General features: G+C 39.5%; 2 protein-coding genes across 15 annotated transcripts in view; one reads left to right on the top strand and one right to left on the bottom strand.

The window, feature by feature from the left end:
• atxn2 (ataxin 2) overlaps positions 1-7,760 on the bottom strand; it is a 27,539-nt gene extending 19,779 nt beyond the window's left edge. For 2 of the 10 annotated variants that reach the window (XM_020593914.1, XM_020593918.1), the window contains exons 1-6: positions 7,100-7,760; positions 5,628-5,658; positions 5,182-5,241; positions 4,712-4,783; positions 3,333-3,483; positions 2,232-2,246 (exon numbers count right to left, since the gene is read on the bottom strand). In XM_020593914.1, the coding sequence (XP_020449570.1) occupies positions 2,232-2,246; positions 3,333-3,483; positions 4,712-4,783; positions 5,182-5,241; positions 5,628-5,658; positions 7,100-7,209 (439 nt within the window). In that variant the 5' untranslated portion in view covers positions 7,210-7,760. Of the gene's footprint in view, positions 1-2,231; positions 2,247-3,332; positions 3,484-4,711; positions 4,784-5,181; positions 5,242-5,627; positions 5,659-5,969; positions 6,251-7,099 lie in introns of those variants that run through there. The other 8 variants (XM_020593913.1, XM_020593917.1, XM_020593915.1 and 5 more) reach the window with 6 other exon arrangements.
• mapkapk5 (MAPK activated protein kinase 5) lies at positions 6,478-23,202 on the top strand. 5 transcript variants are annotated; one of them, XM_020593924.1, is made up of 15 exons: positions 6,478-6,496; positions 9,549-9,621; positions 11,481-11,554; positions 14,335-14,410; positions 16,305-16,402; positions 16,528-16,636; positions 16,971-17,060; positions 17,440-17,535; positions 17,638-17,718; positions 17,839-18,026; positions 18,527-18,647; positions 18,792-18,922; positions 19,290-19,405; positions 19,686-19,790; positions 20,385-23,202. In XM_020593924.1, exons 1-15 carry the CDS (start codon positions 6,489-6,491, stop codon positions 20,477-20,479), a joined length of 1,461 nt encoding a protein of 486 aa, XP_020449580.1. In that variant the 5' UTR covers positions 6,478-6,488; the 3' UTR covers positions 20,480-23,202. The 5 variants fall into 5 exon arrangements, with proteins under 5 accessions (XP_020449580.1, XP_020449582.1, XP_020449583.1 ...); XM_020593926.1 differs by lacking the exon at positions 6,478-6,496 and adding an exon at positions 7,877-7,974; XM_020593927.1 differs by lacking the exon at positions 6,478-6,496 and adding an exon at positions 8,641-8,992.

Genomic DNA, 23,202 nt, shown 5'->3' with positions numbered 1-23,202 from the left:
AAACAAATGTTATCAATTTAAAATTAAATCTACAATACAATAAAGTAACAATGGAGTCTAGATACTCTTGGAAGCCAGGGTATTTATTGCAGCAGACTAACCTCCCACCCGACCCACACAGGCTCATAATGGTATACAGTCACATGGCTGCGTTCTGTTTATGCAGGGAAGCGTTTAAGCCTCAAGGACTTATACTACTAGCTCTCACAGCAAATAGTTGTGCTTCATCAGACACACCCATTCACAACTAGACATGGACCCAACTGGACTGGGGGGGAAATCCTTTCAAAAAGGTTTTCACCATTGCTTGAGCTAGCCTTGGTCAAGCTAACATTGATAAAGGGTTCTGATAGGGTAACCAAGACATAAAAACAGATTTATAAAGAAAGGGAAACGTGTAGTCCCACCTTAACTTATAATAAAATAGTTTCAGTGAATCAAGAAGTAAGGTACTACAAATATTTTCAGCAGATTAACTTTTTTTTTTTTATTTTGCACTTTGTTTTTCATCACCATGGCAAGATCTTGAAGGCACCACACACAAGCAGCGTGTAACACATGAAATCAGCTGCAACCACTATTATCAATAAAAGCAGGCACACCGGTGATGGCCTGACGCACATCAACATGCGTCAAGATAAGCTATTTTCCTATTTTGACATGCGTCAAAAGCATAACATACTGAAGTACTCACCCGTTTTGGTAGTCTCACACTGAATTTGTGCCACTACCGATGTGTGTTATGGGACTCATATAACGCTTATCACATGAGGAGACGACGCGATGACACCTGAGTGTGGTGCCCTTAATGTAATACCATTTATTCAGCAACATTCAAAACATTTAAGTAAACTCACAGAATACTTTGGTTAGTTCAACTAAAACCAGGGACAGGCATGCTCAAAGAAACACCTCATTATATTTGAAAGAAAATGTCTCATCTCAACTGAAGTCTGCTCTCACCTCATCAGAACTGGCACCAATGGACAATGTGCATAGAGCATAGCAGCCACCTGGAATTACATAACTCGGTCATTCAAAGACATCCCATAATATAAAGTGCATTTTAGCATTTTTTCTAGCACAGATCAAGTTTAGAAACACTAGACTGGCACTAGACAGACAGTGGGGTAAAAGGCCTGAAATACATTAGCAGAGGTGGGTGGTATGCTTTGCGCACACTGTCCATCAAGGGCCTCAAAATCAAAACAAGGAACATTTACAAATCAAATGTGGGTATAGTGAAGGGTAAGCAAACATGCACAGAAACTGCACTCAATTATATGATCTTAAAGCATTTCCAGAGCCAAACCAAATTAAACATCCTAACATACCATGACAGTTTTTAGTACAACACCCAGGGAGCAAATTAAGGTGCTTGTGAAAATATGTTGCTTTCAATGGAATTATACTCACAAAGCTCATAATTTCCTCTGTTACACTACATTCTGATTTGACCTGAGCTATGGCCAAACAGTTTCAAATCATGTGTAGCAACAGAAAATAATGCTCAGACAGGGGTAGGCAATCCCGGTCCTCGAATGTTGCTCCCCTGCTTGTTTTCCCAACTATCCATGCCCTAGTCACCGCTGATTACCTGGATCAGGTGTGTTCAGCCAATCAGAAGCTGGAAGATACCATATTAGATGAAGGTGGCGTGAGGACAAAAAGTGAACTGGTATCTTCAAGCTTCTGATTGACTGAACACACCTGATCCATGTAATCAGCAGTGGGTAGGGCAGGGATAGTTGGAAAACAAGCAGGGCAGTGGCACCTGAGGACTGGAATTGCCTACCCCTGTTCTGAGGGATAAGTTAAAATAGAAGCTATAACCATGTCCTGCCTCTTCTAAGAGTCAATGCTCCAAGAGTGCAATACTAACTGGATACATACAGGCTTCACCTTTGCTTGGATTTAAACCATAATAAAATTCTCAAGTCTTCCACCGAAAGCAACATCCAGTCCAAAAATAAAGGAGCTGGTGAAAAGATGGAGCAAGACTGCCCTGCATCACATATTTGCTGTTTTTTAAGGCTATATTTAATCAGTGATCCTCAAATTCTATCATGAAATTAGATTTAAATTGCAGCAATAATTAGGAAGAGATCAAGTCCAAGCCTTGAGGATTCACAGACTTTGAGTGTGATTTTATAGTTTTGATAAGCCTATTAAAGTGTGTATGCCTGAATGCATACAGAGATGTGCAAGAGAAGAAAACAGCCATGTATTACCTGTGTCAGAGGAGACTAGACCATTGGAGAGGAGAGAGACAGATGGAACAGAGTCAGAAGATGGTCTGACAAACAGAACGACTGACTTGCGATCACAGTTGACTTCCTACCCAACAATTTAAGATATGATCAACTAGGTGCACATTTTTAAGTAAAAATCTTTTCAGTTTCTATTTCTTTACAACTTGATTGTGGTTTCCATAGTTTTAGTCAAGCTGTTTGTAGCAGACTTCCACATCCCCATTTTTCATATATTATAAACGAAAAATGGGGATGTGGAAGGCTGCTACAAACAGCTTGACTGTTGTCAAGTTGTGGTGACACCCTAATGGGAACAGCCGAAAGAACAAGAAGAAGAAGAAGATAAACAAATGTACCTGAAAGGACAAGAACATTTCTGACCAGTATGCTATCTGCATAAATAACTTTTTAAATAGTAACAGTTAAAACACTGATGTGAGCTGCCTAGTTGGCTTGGTACTGTAAGACCATTAACACTACCAGTCATGCTTTGTTTTTATTTTCTGTAAAACACTGAAAATTCCAGTCAGTCCACAGCTGTTCAATTTAACAGGATAACAATTTGATCTTAGAAGTGGCACCAGTGCAGTATAGTCTCTGTGAGTCATATGGTGAAACCCTCACTCTTTTTCACTTGTTCATTTTCAGAAAATAAAACCCACCCACACAGCCCATTAGCAATCAAGGGACAATTGTGTGAGTCAAGATGAATTAGATAAAGAAGGCTCATTCAGGCTTTATTGAGTGTCCATGCTGCATCAGGGCAACCTTCAGACCAATCAATAGATCACATCAGTCTTCAATGACTGGCCACTCAAGAGCAGACACACAAGGTTCAACTCATGCCAAAGCCCCTGTGACATCAAGGTAGTGAATACAGACTTAAAAAGAGCAATATATTATGTATGCACTGATAGGCCTTCACTTTGGCATGTGTTTATTTGTGTGCGTAATGAAAGTGACAAACACCTAGTTATGCTGTGTACGATTGATACGTTTTTAGTATTTACAAAACTAGGTGCATAAAAACTGCTGTTTATGTGCCTAGATAGTATTCATCAACAGAAATGCCCTCAGTACCTTTCCTGGCAAAATTCAGGTCCACATCTTTGAAGGTCACCACTACGACATCTGAGGCCTTGAAAATGATGGTCTCCACAATGTCCTCTTTCCTGGGGCCTAAGCTCGGCTCTGGGCTCTTCCTGTGGGCTGCATCTAACACCAGGTCACACTGAGGAAGAACGTTCTGTTAAAATTGATTAAAAGGGGAATCTGAAACAAAAACCTATCTGAAAGCAAAAGCCTTAACTATCTACAGAAGAGATGAGGAACCATGACGTGGAGGACAAAGATCAAGCACTGGTTCATACCAATCATGCAGTGCCTGGAAAAACAAAACAAACAAAAAAAAGGCCACAATTTCAATAATACTTTGACCTTTTAGTAAATCTATTAAGTAAAAATACCAAATATTAGGCGGTCCCAGCTGCTCAAAGAAGAGTTGATGTTTATCTCTACAGTCAGTATCTCCACTTTAGATTGTCGGACAGACAAAACAAGCCATCTGAAAAGGTCACCCTAAGCTTTTAAAAACTGTGGCCAATTTCTTTCACCTTTTTCCTGACATTTTATACAGTAAACAACAAATAAATCAATCAAAAATGATGCTCGTGAGAATAGAAGGACCTAACTGATTTAATAACTGTGTAAGAAGAACTTAAATCACGGCCCAGCATGGCATATGAACATGCTTACCTAAACCTGAACTACAGGAAATCCTTTCTAGGTTTTTTTGGCTGACAGCATACATAAACCAAAAGTTTAACTGACATCAATTAGTTGAATTCTGCTCATTGAATGACATCCACAGAGCTTCCGATTTGCATGGATGCAGACAAGACTACAACCACCTAAGTACTATGAAAGAACATCAAAAACACAAACCCTGAAAATAACATTGGACTGGTGACTATAACGTTCAGCATGTTTGACTGCTCAGCTTGCACACATTGGTAATAAAACTAAATGTGATGCTTTGTGACTCAAAACTAAGTGGTGTTTTGCTTGTACAAACATAAATTTAATTTCTCTTGGAGAAACCAAGCTTTACTCACATTTCAGTCACACACCCTTATAAAAGATGTGGGAGATAAAACCCTGCTGTTCTATCTAAAAAAAAAAAAAGGGTATAATGTATGTTACTGGGAACCAATCAGGAATGGAAGTTGAAGTCTTTTCCCAAAAGACTGGAGAATACTTCAACCTAAAACAGAAAATGAACGGACACATACCTCTCCTCCATAAAAGGACAGATGGAAAGCATGATCTTTGTCTAAGCCACCTCAGGGGTGAAATAGTTAGAGTGCTGGCGGGGCACTATCTTTCCAGCACAGTTAACCTTAAACATTTCTGAAGTTATTAAGAAAATGACATATCTACCTCAATATTAGCATCCTTACCTCTGGACCATATGTTTTAAATACTCCTTCATAGACTGCTCCATTTTTCACTTTCAGCTCACAGTTTGTCCCCTGTAAATAAACAGACCTATCATTACTCACTGTATGCAACACTCTCTCATTCAATGAAGTGTCAATGTCAATTTACACATTCAAAAAACAAGTGCAGAAACCAATCTGTTGTGAAACTGACAAATGATTGTTCAGTTTCTGCTTGTTTATGCAACCAGCTGTCTCTACAAATGACACTGGCTTTGTTTATTGCACTGTAGACACTTTGAAGAAACAGCATGTGGCAAAAGACAGACTGCAGTACAGTTACTAATGCATTTACAGTAAGCATGATTCACATGGCTGTTTCAGAGAAGTTTACTGTAACAGTGTTTAGAAGACAAATTCAGAAGGACACACCACAAGACATATCTGGAACATCATGTCAAAAACCTAGGACAGACGCACAGTAAACATACCACCACTGAAGTCAAGACATGGACCATCCTCATATTTGCATATACACCACTGAAAATGACCTAAAGAAAAAAAACACAGTTAAATTCTGATGTTCCCCATTCACAAAAACAATTTGTGCTAAATGGGCTCTCACACAGGGGTGAACCACTGTTCCATTTATAATACAGAACAAGAACAGACATCCAGCCACTGGATTTGTGCTTTCCCTTAGGTTCATTCTGTGCAACTTTTAAACCAAACTGCATGTCTTACAAAAACATGGCATGTATTCAAATGATTCTGCACAAACTGAACTAACAAAAGCATTAATCCAGTGAGAATTTTCAAATGCAGCCTCCTTCCTCGGATCGAATACAGCAGTCAGGTATACAAAGCTTCTGAAGATATGTGTCATTGTATCATAAAAGCTACATTCCAGTAACTTATGAGTTAACAGATTACTTACTGATGTAGGACCTTTACCACTGTGTCGTCCCCTGAAAGAAAAAACATGCCATTGTTGTCAAACTCGCCATCTTAAGTTCTTGCCAGCATACTGAAACAAAGGCTCTCTATAGGGGATAACTGTGCAACTGAAAAACAGAACTCTCAGGAGGTGGTGGTGAAAATCTCTAAGATGGCACCAAACTGCTATTGCACATGTTAAGGGAAAACCCTAAGAATCACCAAAGAGCTATCCAATTTAGTCTATATTGCAGAGATTTCCCGCAGATCATATAATAGTCAAGGGGCTGCCAGCCAAATCCTTAATAGCCCACATTTTTAACAAGCATGTCCGAAAATGCACCTTGTTCAGCAGCTGGCACATGGCCAGATACTCCCACTTGATTCTATGTAGGAAACGTCCACTTTCCCTGCATTATCCCGTTGTGGTAGCCTAAATGACTACTGTGTTCATTTGAACACACTAACCCAACTCATTTCGAACTGAAATGGGCTGCTTTTGTATGTAGGAGTCCAACTGGTCCAGTCGTGTTTTATAATTTCTTCGCATGGCCTTTACAGAATAAACCTACGCAATGCATGGGGCGTACTGTCCTAGTGACCGGCGAATAGAAGCCTGGCCAAAATAACACAACTAAAATTCACAATACGCATGCAGCTCCTACAAAGACAGTGTGAATAAGCTCTATCTTGAGACGACATGTACAGAAATGTCATGCTTCAAGGACACTATTTCACCCGAACAGCAACGGCAACGTCAAGGTTGAAAGCCCGTCGGTCTGTTCTCCCCTCTCCTCACCCGCCCCTTTCCTTTCGTGTGGCCACACGCTTTAAATCAATTTTTGGCAACCCCGTTGCAGCAATGTTGCGGTAATGTACCAAGCTACATGACAGCCAATTCAAAACAAACACCGTTATCAGCAAGTGTCTTAGGCTGAGATGTCGCCAGGTTGTGTCGCGTTAGCTAGCTGTTATAATAGCCTACTGAATTAGATACATGCACTGAACATCGAGCACGGGCTGTTAAACGGCTAATTAAGACTAACACTAGCCAAACTGAATCCAAGTTGACAGTAAACTTGGCATACAGACTCACTGCTACATATATGTAGGAAATGTGTCTGACCACCCACACATGTCACAATGCATAGTCCGGGTCCACCTGACATGTTTTATTCAACGTGCAAGTGGAGGTACCGTTACAACGAAGTTGCAACATTACTGGATCAAGCAGACAGGCCTCGCTAGCTAAACTGCTATCCATACATAACGTTATGCTAGGTGACCAACACGTCGCAAGGCCCGTATAACGTTACCGAACACGTACAAGTTTTTAACACTTAAATAGGATGTCAGCTCTCAAAAAAGGCCACTATTAGACGTCACTGTGTCGAAGTGCTGAAAACTGGCAACATTACCCCCCACTGCTATGTTTTTATTTCACTTGGTTACTGATGTTTTAATTTCACAGACCTGCCCAGATTCTGTCTTCCACCGCCGCTTCCTCCGGTACCAGAGGCGGCGGCACCAGCAGTGCTGCCACCGCCGGGCTTGCTGCGATTTCCACCGGCCTTCATTGACATGGTGATCCCATAAAAGACAGTGTCGTAAAATGACCAGCTTCACACCGCAATTGCTTGAGGATGAGGCAGTGTATAATTGCGTGACAGTTCGCGAACGTTAGTAATTCCAAGCTCTGACTAATTAACAGGCTAACGTCAACGTGACTCCTGAAGATGCTATGCTAAGATTCTAGTCGGCTAACAGATACTAGCTAATTAGCAATCTGTACAGTTCCTATTAAAACAATAACATTTTAAAAAAGACAACACGTGCCGATCATTCTTCCAAGATAAACATGGATGTTACACAGTTTGTCAATTTGTTATGTACTCTTGACAAAAAAAATCAACATAGGGTTCAATGCAATCTCGGGTTCTCTCCGTTGCTAACAGCGAAAAGACCAAAACAGTCTGAAAGGGGACAAAAAACAGCGGAGGGATATAGGAAAGACTTAACGGCTCACAACGTCTAACTAAATATTCCTACACTGTGTTCTATGACAACTATCAATCTACCAAAAAGACAATTGCGGTCATATTTAATCTAGCTCACCAATACAAGTATATAGCCACCCTGTGTTAATTTTTTTTTTAAACCCGTACAACATGGCACTATTTTCAGGAAGTCCATGAATGCTCAGTGGCTGTTGTGGCATCCACGTGAGCCGGTGAGAATACACACCGGCGCACGCTCATAGACATGGCACATTTACACACTGTGTGCGCACATTGATGCTCACAAGTAGCCCGATAAAGATGAAACTCTGTTTGATGTATTTCCTTCTTGTAAGTAACTGGTCTAACCTCGACTATTCTGATGTGGGGTAGGCAACAAAATGATGATGACAATGATAACCTTTCATTTGATTTACTGATTTATTTGATTAGCAAATATTTAATCAGCAAGACAGCAATTATTTTCATAATTCCTTTTAGTCTTTTCAAGACAAAATTCTGTAGGCAAAGCTTCTCAAACTGGAATATTTTTTTGTAATGCCTAATTGTAAACTGAATATTTGGGAATTTTAGGCTGTTATTATATTATGTACAATATTTCTGTCTCTTTATTAGCCTATAAGTAGGCTATAACAGAAGTACAGTAGGCTTAGGCTTCTTCACTCTGTGTAATTTCCACCACTGTTTATTTGTAAGCTCCCTGCCATGGATGGTTCAAGTGTTCACTAATAGAAAATAGGCTACATGATTAGAATTATAGGCTACATGATAATACCTCTTTGATAGTACAATCTGAAAACTGGGCCCGTATAAGGACCCACCATAGTTTGGCCATTCAAAATTTATTGGATAAACATTTTCTAATAGTTCGATTTAAAATATATAGACCAGGTCACGTTTCATATGTGTCAGAAATACATATGTTTTGATTTAAAAAAAAAAAGAATGTACATCCGCATATAACCCAAATTTACAGAACATGTTAATGATTTTCATCAGGCGCTCTACACGGACAACTATTGCATAGTGCCGACTCGGGTTATGTATTCCCTTTGACAAGAAGCTACGGGATTAACGAAGTAGTCCAGAGATACGTGATCAGCTCTGACAACGTTCTTCATTAGACTTTTTCTGTCACCGAGATGGTGTTTGTTTTGAGCAAGCTCTGACAGTTATGCTTTACGGAAGAATGCTACTGTTAATATCTGTGGCTTTGAGCAGAGCTGGAAAGCTAACTTGCTACCGGAGCTATCATTAGTTCGCTAGCTCTTAACGAGATTCGACGACATAACAGGGTGCTCTGGTTTGGGGAATACGTTGTGCTCGATCAACCAAGCTCTCGCCCCGGGTAGTGTCAGTAGTTTTCAGATAGTATTTTTGCTCTACGTTATATTTCATTATTCTGTTGCGTAATCATCTGCCCTGACCGTGGGATGTGAGTGAGTAACACCAGCTTACTTGCTAACAGCAACTAGCCAGCCCTCACTGTTCACAGTGTTAACACAGCACTGGTCTCATTGCGCTTGCTAAAAATAAACTTCTGGTCCTATGCTCAGTACCCCTCCAAAAGTGGTGGGCTAGTCCACATCGGACATTTCTTCGGCTCTCTGGTAATCTCGCTCGCAGTCTGGCACTCTACATGGTAGCTACAGTGGTTCTACGGCGACTGGAAGAGCGAGTCGGTCCCCGAAGTTGTGACCCGAACCGGCCTGATCTAACGTTAACGTTATATCGTACCGGCTGGTGGACTTCGGGTCTTTGGCTGATCGGTGGCCGAATATCATTTTGCCTTAATGGCAATGCCTTGTTATCAGTAGTAATATAACAAACCTTGGTCCATCCCAGGGTTACAAGACCGAAACTTTGTAAAGGTAAATTTTAAAAACGCGTCTTTCCACTGACAGCTGTGAGGCAGACTTCATCTATCCAGAGCTGGACACCATGTCGGAGGATAATAACACAGACAAGTTCATCAAGGTAATGGGAATGAAATGTGCGCAAGTAACCACTGTTGTAGCTTTTACTTAATAAGAAGTAACCCGTTTTAATCTTGGTTTAATGAAGGTGCATCATTTTACGTTGATGGTGAACATTTTATTTTCTCTTAAAGGGGGGGGGATTGAAGATTATTGTAATGTGACAACTGGGTGCCCCAGCTGGAGCCGATTTCATTTATTTTGTAGATTTGTATTAGTGTCTACAGTGATCTTTAATGTTATTTCTGTCAACATGATCGTGGGTGCATATTGTTATAACGGTGATTGCATTGAAGTTACAGTAAAACATACACTTGTCATGTGCACAGTTAGGAAACATGTTTCCCTGTACAATGCAATTCTTACTTTGCCGTCCACATGAATGCCTTTAGTAGTCTGAATCCTTTAGTAGTCTTGTAAGAATCTTTACAAATAGAGAAAATATGAATCATAAAAACATGTTATAGAAAGTTTTACCAATGATCAACACTACTTTGGAGCTCAGACCTACAGTTTATAGCATGGTCAGATTTATCAACAGGAAAATTTCCATGCACCCTGGCTCTTGGATTTGTTCCTGGCCTGCTCCCCTCAATGTGTCATGACCCAGGCTTCTATGTCAGCAGTAAAATGTGATCTCAAGTGGCTCTGGGCCCCACACTAATAGTTGGGTTAGAAGAAGCTGAAAACTGGAACACAGACTGAGTATTGATTAGGGCTGTTGACATGAAGAAACATTAGTTTAGCCTGTTAACTTTAGGCTTAACCTGGACTTTTTTTGTATCAAAGCCCTTGTACACTCTTAGTGTGATGATAGTGCATGGCAGACATGTATTTAGAAACCCTGCCTCTTCCATGTGAGCCTGCTGGGAAACCTAGAATTAACTGAGTCAGTTGGTAACCACAGTTTTTAGGCCATTTATCCCAGACTGCCAAATGTTTGGCATAATTAAGTCAGATCCTCCAAAGTTATGAAGTTTATGGTACAAACCCTTTTGTAGTTGTGTAACAAAGACCAGCCACTTATCCGATGTTGCATAATCATGATGAATCCTGATTGTCATCAGCCTCTCCTGTTTGCACAGAGCAGAATGGACTGGCCAGTGCATTGTAGGGAGGAGACCTTATGGTACCAGTTGGCAGTGGCACACCATTAAATGCATTGTGCTGGCCAAGATCAATCTTTTGTCAGAAAGAGAAAAGGGACTGATTTAATCATCTTCTGATCTTAAGTTTGGGGTTTTGGTCACTTACACGTATTTACTTAAATATAACACACTGCTGGAAATACTGATAAACCAAAAATCCAGTACTAGTCTGATTCTAAGAACTCCATTTCAGTAATTTTCAGATTTTTAACTCTTCTTCCAGGATGGCATCCCATCCTTTTCTAACTGTTTTATAGGAAGCATTGCCTAAGTCTATCCAGACGTGTTTTTTGTAGAAGCCAAGCGGTCTTTTTTCCAAGTTAAATTTCTGTTAAGCTTTAGCACTAGCATGATACAACAGGTCATAATGGATAAAATAGGTGTTTCACAACCCAGGGGTAACGCATTGAAGAAAATGCTTAGCACTTGTAATCACGAGAATGTCAGTAGAATCTGACAAAGTCTTTTATAAGTGAATCTTATGAATTTAGGCCATAGACTATATTATATTAAACAGCAGTTTCACTTGGTATTTCATCTACAGTATTTTCTTTTTCTTTGTAATGGATGTGGGTGGCCGTGGGCCGGCGATTGCACTGCATGAACCAGATAACTGAGAGTAAAAGGGAGCCATGCAGTTATTTCTGCACAGAGCTTCCTCTCTTTCTCTTTCAACATCTTGACATATTTTCTGGTGTGGTTTCTCTTCCAGGAGACATCCATTCTGGATGAGTACAACATAAACTGGACACAGAAGTTGGGAGCTGGCATCAGTGGACCTGTCAGGTGTGTGTGTGAAATGGAGAGAGTGTGTTAAGAAAAAGGTCTTCCTTTTTGTTATCTTTTTCTACTCATTTAACTGTCATCAGATGCAGTGAAACAAAAATCGATATATTAAAATTTTACCAGGACAAGTATTGCATAACCAGGAGACATCATTGTAGCATCTGCTTGTGACTGGGAAAATCACCTGATAAATTGTTTAGTCGGTGGAAGCGAGTAATCATTTGACATTTCTGACCATCATTGTTAAGGGATGTAGAAATCTTTCTGGGCGAAATCCCACATGCTGGGTTGAGACTGCTTTCTAGTTTAACTTTCATCAGACAATTCTGAACATTCTAAAACTGTGTAACAGGATTAAAGAGAGAGAGATCCAGTGATATATTGCCCAGCCCTTGCAGTGCATTACACTACTGTTGTGGTTGCAGCCACACCGTTGGCTGCTGGATGTCAGAGCAGATTATTTGGATGGTGTCAAATGGACAAACTGTGTCTACTACCAAGAAAAAAAGTTTCCTACATGTTTTTTTGATGTTTTCTGTGATAAGATGTACTCGGATCATGTGCGGATGCATGAGAGATTAGCAATAAAACTTATCAGTTTTCTTTATCTGTTCACTCCCCCTCTCCCTTCTTGTCTCTGATCTTTTTCACTCTAATACCCAGGGAGTAATGTATCACATGAAAGCATACATTTCTGAAATACTAACAATTAGCTGCAATGATGTTCAAGTATTTTTGCATTTAAACCATTACAAACTTTATGGAGTTATGTGAAGAATCTTGACAATGGAATGAAATAGTCGTCAGGCTTGAAGAGTGTGCGTTGTCTGATTTAGTTAGTTACTGTCAAAGGTTACAGAGGCAGTAGCACTGTCCGTGCTATGTCAAGTTTGCTCTGTGCAAGTCAGACTGCCCAGCTGCCAATCAGGCAGTAATATATCAATGCCTGTCACCAATTCCTCTTGGACTTTGAAGAGATCATGGGGCTGGATCAGCAAGGAGAAATCAGTTTTTCCTAATGTGTGTAATCTGCGCCTCAAGTGAGAAGAATACTGAACTCATCTACTCTCCATGTAAATACATGTCTAATGGACTCTGTCTTTTTCCACTCTAACTTTAGTCTGTTTCAGATTTTTCTGACTCATGTAGAATTTTGTCTAATATAATCTAATTTATTCTCCTGTTCACCCCTTGTTCACCTCTTTCTTTCTCATAACACATTCATGTCTTTTACTGTCCCGGCTCCCCTCTGTCCAACTCTGTTATTCATTAGGTGGGTATTACTTTCCCCCGAAGTGAACTTTGGCCAAAGTTTCTTGCAGTAATGGTTTAATAGTGTAATATGAGTTTTAAGGGCCAGCGGTTGCTCTTAAGGGTGACTATTTGAGTCCTTACTTCTTAGAGGAGGGGGAATGAGTTAATAGACTTTTCAGAAACTGAAGTGAAACCTTGTGACAATGAAAATATATGACATGTACAGCTGGGGTGTCCTCCCTCAGAAAAATTTGAGCTTCAAAGACATTGTTTCCTGCATTCTAGAAACTGTAAAAGAATTAAAATCATTAATACACTGCAATAATGTAAATGTAAAATGCTTTTCAACTTTTAATTCTCAGTTAGTACAGAGACTACAAAATAATTTGCCTCCTTTAGCAAGAACTCTGACATAAACATGAAAATGTATCAGTTTTCATTTGCTCAGTGGTTGCAAAAGGGATGGCCCTTTAAAACTTTCCATGAGAAATTGAAACTCTTCTTTCCATGACTTCTGAAATTTACATGAGTATTTCTTTCGCTCTTCTCACTTGGCATGGGAGGAGGAGGTAGAAACACGCTCTCGTGCATACCAAGAGGGTGTAGCTGTATTGTTGTCAAGTTGGAAGCAATATTCTTGTGATGGAGAGTACCAGGAACAGGTTGTGATAATGAAAGGGGGAAATGGTGTGAAATTTTGTCATAAATTGGGAGAATTTGACCACGGGAGGAAATGAGGGCAGGGCAGTGAAAAACCTGAGTCTCCTGGGAAAATTGGGAGGACTGGCAAGTATGTTAAAGCCATTAAACTAGAATTAGAAGTGACACACCTGCAAGTTTACAAGCACAGTGTTCAGCTAAACATTGTTTACAGCAACAGACTGACTATAAATACCAGAGCTAGTCTATTAATAGATTACCTGAAAATCAACACAAGAATTAACAACTACATTGGAACTTGGATAATTGTTGAAGTCATGTTTTCCTGTTTTCTTATTCTCTTGGTAGTTACAGTATGAGCCTTAATCATCATGAGAGAAATAAATACCAGCATTTTCTGGCTCTTTTATATGAAAATCTTTATACAATGATGCACATCCAGTCTATTTCCATTTTGATGGAATGATGCCTCCATTACACATATAATGGTCTATAAGTATATCAGTATGCATGTCATATTGCTTCAGTGAAGAATTATAAGCTTCTACATCAATGGATGATGAAGGAAAAACCAGAATAAATGAGAGCATGACAGTGCCCCCATCCATAGGGCATGAGGGGTCACTGAATGGTTTCATGAGTGTCAAAATTTGTCAACTTGTCTGTATATGTAACCTGTCAGATGCTTGGCCATATATTTTCTGTGCAGCCACAATGATTACCTTTTATAGAAACAAATGACCTGGGAATTGTTTGCCTGTGAGACTACAGAGACCAAGCTATTGATACACGATCACATCGATGACAAATGTTGGATTATCATGTTGTGTGAGATGTTAGTTGATTTTTGCTTCCTTCCTGTTTAGAGTTTGTGTAAAGAAGTCAACTCAGGAACGCTTGGCCCTGAAGATCCTCATTGATCGCCCCAAGGCCAGAAATGAGGTTAGAGGGAACACTGTCGCAGCTGTGATTCTTAGTCAGTCTTTGGCCATATAGGTATGCTTTGTACTGCCTTCTTGCCAAATGTTAGTGTTTATTACCTCTGCCAATGGTGGGTGTTATGTTTTTGCAAGCGTTTGTTTGTTAACAGCATAACTCAAAGTAATGAACTGATTTTAATGACATTTTCTGGAGAGGTAGGGTATGGCCCACCGAACAATTGATTAGGTTTTGGTACTGATCTGTCCCATAATTTGGATACCAAATTTTTCTAAAAGATTATTCATTATTGTGAGTGCTGCAAAAGTTGACTGCATGTGAGCCCCCTTGTGGCCGACGTGCATGACTGAGCTGCTGAACACCGAAGTGAAGACAAGTGCAGCTACTAAGTGTAGTGTGATTTGTGTGCATCCGTGATGAACTGTAAGTGCTTCCACTGTTGGGATCTAGTGAGCGCTACACCCTGTGCATCCCTTAACCATCACCTGGCGTAACCTCGTGTTGACGCAGACTATCCTGCTTTGATTTTCCACTGTATTTTTCTGTGTCAGCCTCTGTTTTATAGGCGAGACACACTCACAGAGCTGGGCAGAGGGAGAACACAGGACGTGAAGTATCCCTCCATAGCCAGTAACGGAGACTGTATGAGCAGTTTATCAAACAGCTGTTGAAAAAGCAGAACGCAGAATTGTGAAGTCTTCACTCTTTGCCCACGGCCCACTCACAGAAGTCCCCATTTAAGCCCTAAACCAATGAGTGGATGTCTCTCATGGCTGTCGGTGTTCTTGAATTCCTTCCAAGATGATAATAATAATAATATTAGCATCATCCAAATGCCAGCAGTAGGTTTTAATGGTCAAGCAATCATGTTATGAGTGTCTTTAGGAATCTTTCTTTTGTGGCATTAGGGGGAAACGGACATGCCCCTTGGCGGAGGTCTGCGCTCTCTGAGTGCGGTCTAGTTTTTCTATCCTCATCAGTCTGTTTCCTGTGCTGCTTCTGTCTGTTTGTATAGGCTTCTTTGTCTGTTACATTGTCTTCCTGCAGTTTGTCTAGCAGCCTCTTCATGTCATTAGCAGCCTTATGTTTTTATCAAGCATCTTATATACTGTATAAACAAAACATACAGTCAAAATAAGCAACACAGACTTGGTTCACACAAGTTCTCGCTGCTAAATTGTGAACAGTGTCACTGACAAAGAAAAAAAAACACAGATTCTTGCCCCTAATCAATATGTTCTTAGGCACTTGTATCATCATTATTTCGAGGCTATGATAATGATGAGTTTATAAAGGTACCAGTGTCTTGCAAATAACTTTTGCTTAGTTTGACACTTCATAATTTGACAGTTTCCAGGTGTTTATCCCCCCCACACACAGTCCCATGACCTTTTTTGTAAATATGATGGAGGAACAAGAAATAAACAAGACCATCACATCTACATGAACAAATTTTTAATTTCTTGTCTACATGGTAACAGTTTTTTTTTTCCAGTCATCAGTCTAATGCATGTTTGAAAGAAGATATAACCTATTACTTTAATGTCAGGGTTTTCCTGCATTATACATGGTCTGAATGCATCCTGTGCAGACAGACAGGGGACTGGTACTGCTGCCTGCTGCTTTAGAGATTTCATTATGCAGTTACTGAGGCATTTCTTTAATATCTCTTGCTCTGTTAAACCATTGTGGGAATGTCACAAATCAGAGTTTTTATGTCAATATTGGATCAGAATTTACTAAACCACTTTGTGTTGATACCAGAATATAAATGCTTATGCCATGGTGGGATATGCTTTTTGTACAGAGGAATATCATTACTGTTCTTTTGCATGATTTTAAAATCAAGGTGTAATGTGTTTATGTTAGCTATACACACTGATTCTCCTCCATGCAGGTGCGTCTCCATATGATGTGTGCCAACCACCCAAACATTGTGCAAATCCTGGAAGTTTACGCTAACAGTGTCCAGTTTCCACATGAGTCCAGCCCAAGGTGAAGAACTCTGTTTGTGTGAATTTGTTTATTAAAATCCTGTGCATTTCTTTTTTTTAGTTGTCCATATCCTCTCTTTGGGTGCGTCCTCTGACAATCCACACCCTCTCTCTTGTTTTCTACAGAGCGAGGCTCCTGATAGTTATGGAGATGATGGAGGGTGGTGAACTTTTCCACAGAATCAGTCAGCACCGGCACTTTACTGAAAAGATGGCCAGCCAGGTCACTAAACAGGTAGGTGGTGATACTCCAGCATGTCAGGGACCGACACAGACTGCTTTTCTTTAAGCTCTCTGTTTACGTTCAGTAATTCTGGTCAGTCAGTCTCTGTCCATCTGTGGTTTCTACTCCCCATCATTTTGCCAAGATTTTTCTGTGAAACATATTCTTCCTGTTGATAACAGCACAGCAGTCTTGTGGCCTCTTCATGTTATTAACAGCATCCTGCTGGGATCAAGCAGCTCATGCAGCAGTGAGATACATGGTCAAAAGTCGAATCAAGACTGCTTAAAATATGATTTGACACACACATGTAGAATGGTGCCTCAGTCTCTCTCTTCCTCTGTAGATCAGTCAAGCCTTGGAACATTGTCACTCTCTAAATATTGCACATCGTGACCTGAAGCCAGAGAACCTGCTGTTCAAGGATAATTCTCTGGTAAGTATCTGGAGTTGCACTTCAATGAGCGGAGAATAAAAATAGAGGTAAATACTGCAATCAGTATATCACTCCCCTACAGATGCCACTGCTGATGTTTTTGAGCTAAATATCCTTGCACACGAAAATAATTTGTGACCAAGATAATGCAGATGATTCTGAAATATCTGATTTGCAGTTTGCTGTGTTAGATTTTAAACTCCATCCTTAGTCTAACAGTGGTATCTTTGATGTATTCCATAATAGAAATCCCACCAAGCTGTGACTGTTAAACAGAGATATCAACAGGCTGAAATATTTGACAGGAAGCTACTAAAATATGTTTCTGTGCTCGCTCCACCTTCATGCCTCTCACTGTGCGATTCTGTCTTTTGCACAGGATGCTCCTGTGAAGTTGTGTGACTTTGGGTTTGCCAAAATTGATCAAGGAGACTTGATGACCCCTCAGTTCACTCCTTACTACGTAGCACCTCAGGTAAAAAGTAAACATATAGTACATAAAACATCATAAACACATCAGTAATAGCTGAATGCATGTCTTCTTGATGTGTCTCTTTATGCTTCTGTTTCTGTTCAGGTACTTGAGGCTCAAAGAAGACACCAGAAGGAAAAGTCTGGAATTATACCTACCTCACCTACTCCTTACACCTATAACAAAGTAAGACCCATGCCTGTCCACTTTAGCGTTCAGCCCTATTGTGTCCTGCCTTGTCCTCAAATTTGATTCAGTGTGTATTTTTTAAAAATTATAAAATAAATGCTTCTTTTTTCTCTCCAGAGCTGTGACTTGTGGTCTCTTGGTGTGATTATCTATGTAATGCTGTGCGGCTATCCTCCGTTCTACTCCAAGCACCACAGTCGTACCATCCCAAAGGACATGAGGAAGAAGATTATGACAGGCAGCTTTGACTTCCCTGAAGACGAGTGGAGCCAGATTTCTGAGATGGCCAAGGACATTGTACGCAAGTAAGCTATTTATTTATTTTTTGTTTTCCTTGCTATGTCTCTAGTCAAACAGCTGAAGCACACATGGTAAACTCTAAATGCATTTGTTAAACATTTAAATGTCACAAAAAGCCAGATTTGAGACATTGTTCACAGGTATGTTGCGTCACTCCGGCAGTCCTGATCGTGGCTTTCTGTGGACTGAAGCACACAGTTTGCGTTTGCTCTCTCGAATCCATTATGTCTGTTATTAGTAGTACTGCTTTTTTTTCTACTTGTAATTTTTGACTGACTGCAATGTACTGTATATCCAAATGCATAAACATATCAAACTGCTGTGTGCCTGCATCTGATCTTTTATCGTCCCTGCTATTGACACATCTTGCCTCTTCCCACACTTCCCATACCCCTTCTTTTCCTGCTTTATTTTCATTCATCCCATCCCTTCCTCACACTCACTCATTCATCCTTTTTCTGTCCAATAATTTGAACTCTCTCACCTCCTCGACTGCTCCTTGCAGACTGCTGAAGGTAAAGCCAGAGGAGAGGCTGACTATTGAGGGAGTCTTGGCTCACCCTTGGCTCAACTGCACCGAGGCCCTTGACAACGTGCTGCCCTCTGCCCAGATGATGATGGACAAGGTGAGTGGGAGATTAAAGATGCCAAATCTTGTGCTGTTGTATGGTCATTCTGCTGACCCTTAATAAAGTGACAGGTTTATAAGCTACAGTACATGCTGGCCTGATTTTCCTCTTTGTCTTACTGTCTGTCCTCTCATCTCCCAGGCGGTAGTGGCCGGTATCCAGCAGGCTCACGCAGAGCAGCTGGCCAACATGAGAATTCAAGATTTGAACATCAGTCTGAAGCCCCTAAACTCTGTGAACAACCCAATCCTCAGGAAGAGGAAACTACTAGGGTATGATTGCTTTTGTTGAGGTTATTTGTCAGCTTTCCTCATCTTGTGCTTTAAAAGGTTTAGATACATGAAGTAGTTTTTTTCTGTAATTGAAAGCACTGCATTTTAAATTATTATTGCACTGTGCAAGAGCTCAGGGGAGGGTAGCTGAGGGTGGCAGTGCTTTTCTCGTTTCTGTGTTCCCATGGCAGTGTATTACTCTATGCTAATCTAAACTAAGACCTCATTCTCTTCAGTTGCTATTCTCCTAACGAGGTCTCTGATGCTGTGTAGTTTGCAGTCTTTGTTATTATGTATTTTAGGGTCCTTGTAATAAATAAAACATCAATATTAGAGTCTGAAATGGGTTTTGGTGTACGTGTTACAGCCCAAAGCCCAGTGACAGTTTCTTCATTCATGACCCAGAGAATGGAGGGGAAGACTCCAACGTAGCGCTGGAAAAGTTACGAGATGTTATTGCACAGTGTATACTACCCCAAGCTGGTCAGTAATCCCACACTGATGTTTAAGCCATTTTAACTAACTAAACTAAAGTAGGCATGCAACTGGCATTTTACTAAAATGCTGGAAATTACTACAAATACACATACTTTAGCACTGAATACATTGCACATCGGTATATACTGGTATAATTTGCTGCAATGTAAAACACCAAAGATGATGTATCTAAATTACCTTTAAAGCTGTGCTGTCATTTCTGTTCAACAAAAACATTTTACTAGTTTGAGTTGGAAATAAAGAAACTGTTTGTTTGTTTGTCCAGGAGAGAACAAAGATGAGAAGCTGAATGAGGTGATGTACGAAGCCTGGAGATTCAACAGAGACTGTAGACTGTTGAGAGACAGCCTGCAGGGGCTCAGCTGGGACGGTCAGTACCATTTCTTCTTGTCTGTATCTGGAAAATGTTGTTATCTTTTGTATTAAACGACTAAAAGCAAAGCAAAAAAAAAAAAAGCTGTTACTAAATTACTTGTAGTTGTTATTCATTGTCACTTAAGCTTCGCTCTGTATTGTCTGACTTTGTACCTCTTCATCTGCCTGCCAGAAAAATCAGTTACAAACACAGCAATGAATTGGAGTTGATACAATTGGTCAAATAATCAGTCAGCAGAAAATTAATCAGCAGTTGATTGTTTAAGTATTTTTTTAAGTAGATATGCCAAACATTACATAGGTTCCTGCTTCTCAGATGTGACAATCTGCTGCATTTGTGTTATGAGACAGTAAACTGAACATCTTGGGGGTTTAGACTGAATAATTAGATGTAAACTGTGACGATCTTAATTTTATAGAGATATGACAGATTGATATAAATTAGTTGAGTAATACAGTCTTGACTTAATTTCCAATGAATGGCAAAGGCAATGTTGTTTATATGTAAAATCACCTCTGCATAAAGTTATTTGTTCATTTAGTTAATCAGCGTTACCGGGTCCTTAACCGCCACCTTTTTGTGTTGCAGGACGAGCCTTCTCTGATAAAGTTGATCGTTTGAAGTTGGCTGAAATAGTAAAACAGGCCATTGAAGAGAAAACAAATCTCCAAGAATCTCATTAGCAAACATTCTTTTTATATTATTAAGACTCTTTTTAACTCATATCTGTAAAGACGTTTTTTTTTTTTTTTTATGTAAAATAATTCACATTTTTTTTTCATGACTTCACTTGCAAGACCTATTGTACAGCTGTAGATATATTTCAGAGGACTCATTGGTACTATAATTTTATTTTAATGGACACTTGCAAAGGACATTGAAACATATTTTCATTTTTGCAAAAAAAAAACAAAACAAAAACAAAAGAAGAGAAAAATCAGTGAGAGAAATTATTTTCTAGGAGGGAATTTTTATTATTAGCTGACTGTCCAATGTGTTTTATCCCATTTATTTGATTTTATTCTATTTTCTTTTCTTTTAAACATTCAGAGTTTTATTTATTTAAACAGAGTTCTGTTATTTTATACCTTACCTGTAGCCTGGCAGTGGGCTGTAAAGTTGAGAGAAGCTGTCTACAATGTGACTTAGTTCTTCCACACACTCTGAATCTCAGATGGTGTTTAAGTCTTTGTTTGTGTAACTTATCCTTGACTTTTTGGTGATATAACAGTCAAGGCAGAGAGGAAATGGAGTTAGAAGAAGGTGTTATGAAATATAAAAATGCTGTCTCAAATTTGTTCATTTTGTCACAACCTCTTTCATAAAGCTCTGTTATAGCTGGATAGGCAGAAACACTATTTCTGGTTTTCTTTCTGACTCACTCTGTTTTGACAAAAAAAAAAAAGAACATCCACTTGCTAGCTTTATCCTGAGCTTTTAGCTGCATTACTGTCTTCCTTAGAGATCTTTCAGACTGTGCCATGGGGTTGAAATCGCTGGGGGGAAAAAAAGAGTTGGTGTGTGGGCCTTGAATTAAGACTTTATCATCAAACTGTTCAAGACTGATGCTTTTACAGATTCCGATTGATGTAGGTGTCACAATCTGTGTTGCTCGTATGCATGAAGCGATAATACTGTTTGTATCTGTCAGGTAAAATTGAGTAAATATCAGATATTTGCATTGGCTTTTTATACATCTGCCCACTTAAGATGTGATTCTAGAAGGTCTTAAGTTCAGTCTTCTCATATAGTTGTTGATCTGGAAAATGGATGCTTTGATGTGAAGTTGTGAAGTTGTATCTACTGGGACTCAGACCACGGTCAGTTAATATTTAAGTCCTTTTAAAGCAAGAGTGCTTACTACATGAGCCAGCAAACACAAAAAAAATATCTTTGGTGAAATGTGGTTGTTTTTATGTAGGTAAAGAGCAGCATCCATAAACAGGTCCGTTAGGATTATAGTCTTATAAAACAGGATGTGCTACTGAATGTGCAATAACTTAATCATGTATTCATAGTCCATGCACGTACATGTTCATGAGATATTATGTACCAGTTTGCCAGTATTAGTGTCTTACATGGATCTTCCCTACTTTCTTTTACTGGTCTGAATACCAGCAAATCCTTCCTCACTTCGCTCATCCTCGCACTGTAGTTGTAATCAATATGATATTGATTAGCTGGAGTGAGATTTCCACTGCACTGTTTTACTCTAGTGCTCCAGTCGTATCTGATACTGTCTCTTCAAAGAGGGACTGACAGAAGGAATTTGTGTTCAAGTGTTTGAATGAGGCCTTGTTGGGTCTACATGGACGCTAAATGTGCATGTTGTCTGTTATCATTTTAGATTATTTCTAACTAATTTTGTTTATTCAAAAAATTTCTCACATTTATTAAATTCCATTTAGATGTCTTACCCAGAATTATTTCTGCTAACATACTCTAATATCAGGATTATTGCATTAGCCATGTTTTTGATTGTAAAGAACAAATTTGTTTATTCTGATTAATTAGCAAACCTTGTGTAGTAAACCAAACCTAGCAGTATATCGGCTCCTTCCAGCGAAAACCATGTATTTTTGATAAACTGAAGGATTTGTTGTTCATTCATTGATTTAAATGCTCTATGCTCACTTGTACCTTGTTGATGGGGTGGCGTATTCATCCTTTACTGTTATCATCAGTAGAAATAAAGCACAGGGTGAACACAAAACTCAATCATATAAAGTACCACTTTGACACACACACAGTAGCCCCCAATACAATTTACACTTTGAACGAAGATTCGTTTTATTTAGTGGCTGCTCTGATCGGTTAGTCGCCTCAAGTCAGTGCTGCCCTCTGGTTTCAGCTTCTCACGCAGATGCTTCCTGGTTAGTTTTCCAGATTGATCAATACTAAAAGTAATCGTTAGCTGCAGCCCTACTTGCTTTGATGCGGAGAAGTCAGATTTGTTTTTAGTTGATGATAGGTCATTCATTTTTAATCTTAACACATAAAGCATTTTCAGTATTGTAGAATCAGCTAAATATAGAACCTGATGTTGTTTTGATTTACTTTGACCATGTCTGTGTGGATGTATGACACTATACAATTAATTTATGTATGTTTGTGTGTGTGGTGCAGTACGCTGAATGTCTTTGTATGTGGAGGCCTCTCCATGCATCAGAACTTTTCCTTTAATGGTTTCCCCTCCTGCAACAGAATCTATATCCTCTGCTACCTGAGAGCACTATTGTGGAAGGGCAGTATATTTATTAGCGGTCGTGCACTGTAGTCTCGTATCCTGGTAGTTGTACCAGTGAAAACCCTAAGGGATCATAATCATACAGGTACAGTCCCTATAAAAAGTATTCTCCCCCTTGGATGTTTTATTGATTTTGTAAATCAATCATGGTCAATATAA

This window comes from Monopterus albus, unplaced genomic scaffold (genome assembly GCF_001952655.1).
Source record: "Monopterus albus unplaced genomic scaffold, M_albus_1.0 scaffold20.1, whole genome shotgun sequence".
NCBI classification, from domain to species: Eukaryota; Metazoa; Chordata; class Actinopteri; order Synbranchiformes; family Synbranchidae; genus Monopterus; species Monopterus albus.
The sequence above is the reverse complement of the archived record's forward strand: the minus strand, read 5'-3'. Positions and strand labels throughout refer to the sequence as shown.

Coding starts and splice junctions, on each gene's coding strand:
- mapkapk5 (XM_020593924.1), top strand. Junction 17,719..17,838: donor CTCCTTACACCTATAACAAA/GTAAGACCCATG, acceptor TTTTCTCTCCAG/AGCTGTGACTTGTGGTCTCT. Junction 18,648..18,791: donor CCCAGATGATGATGGACAAG/GTGAGTGGGAGA, acceptor CTCATCTCCCAG/GCGGTAGTGGCCGGTATCCA.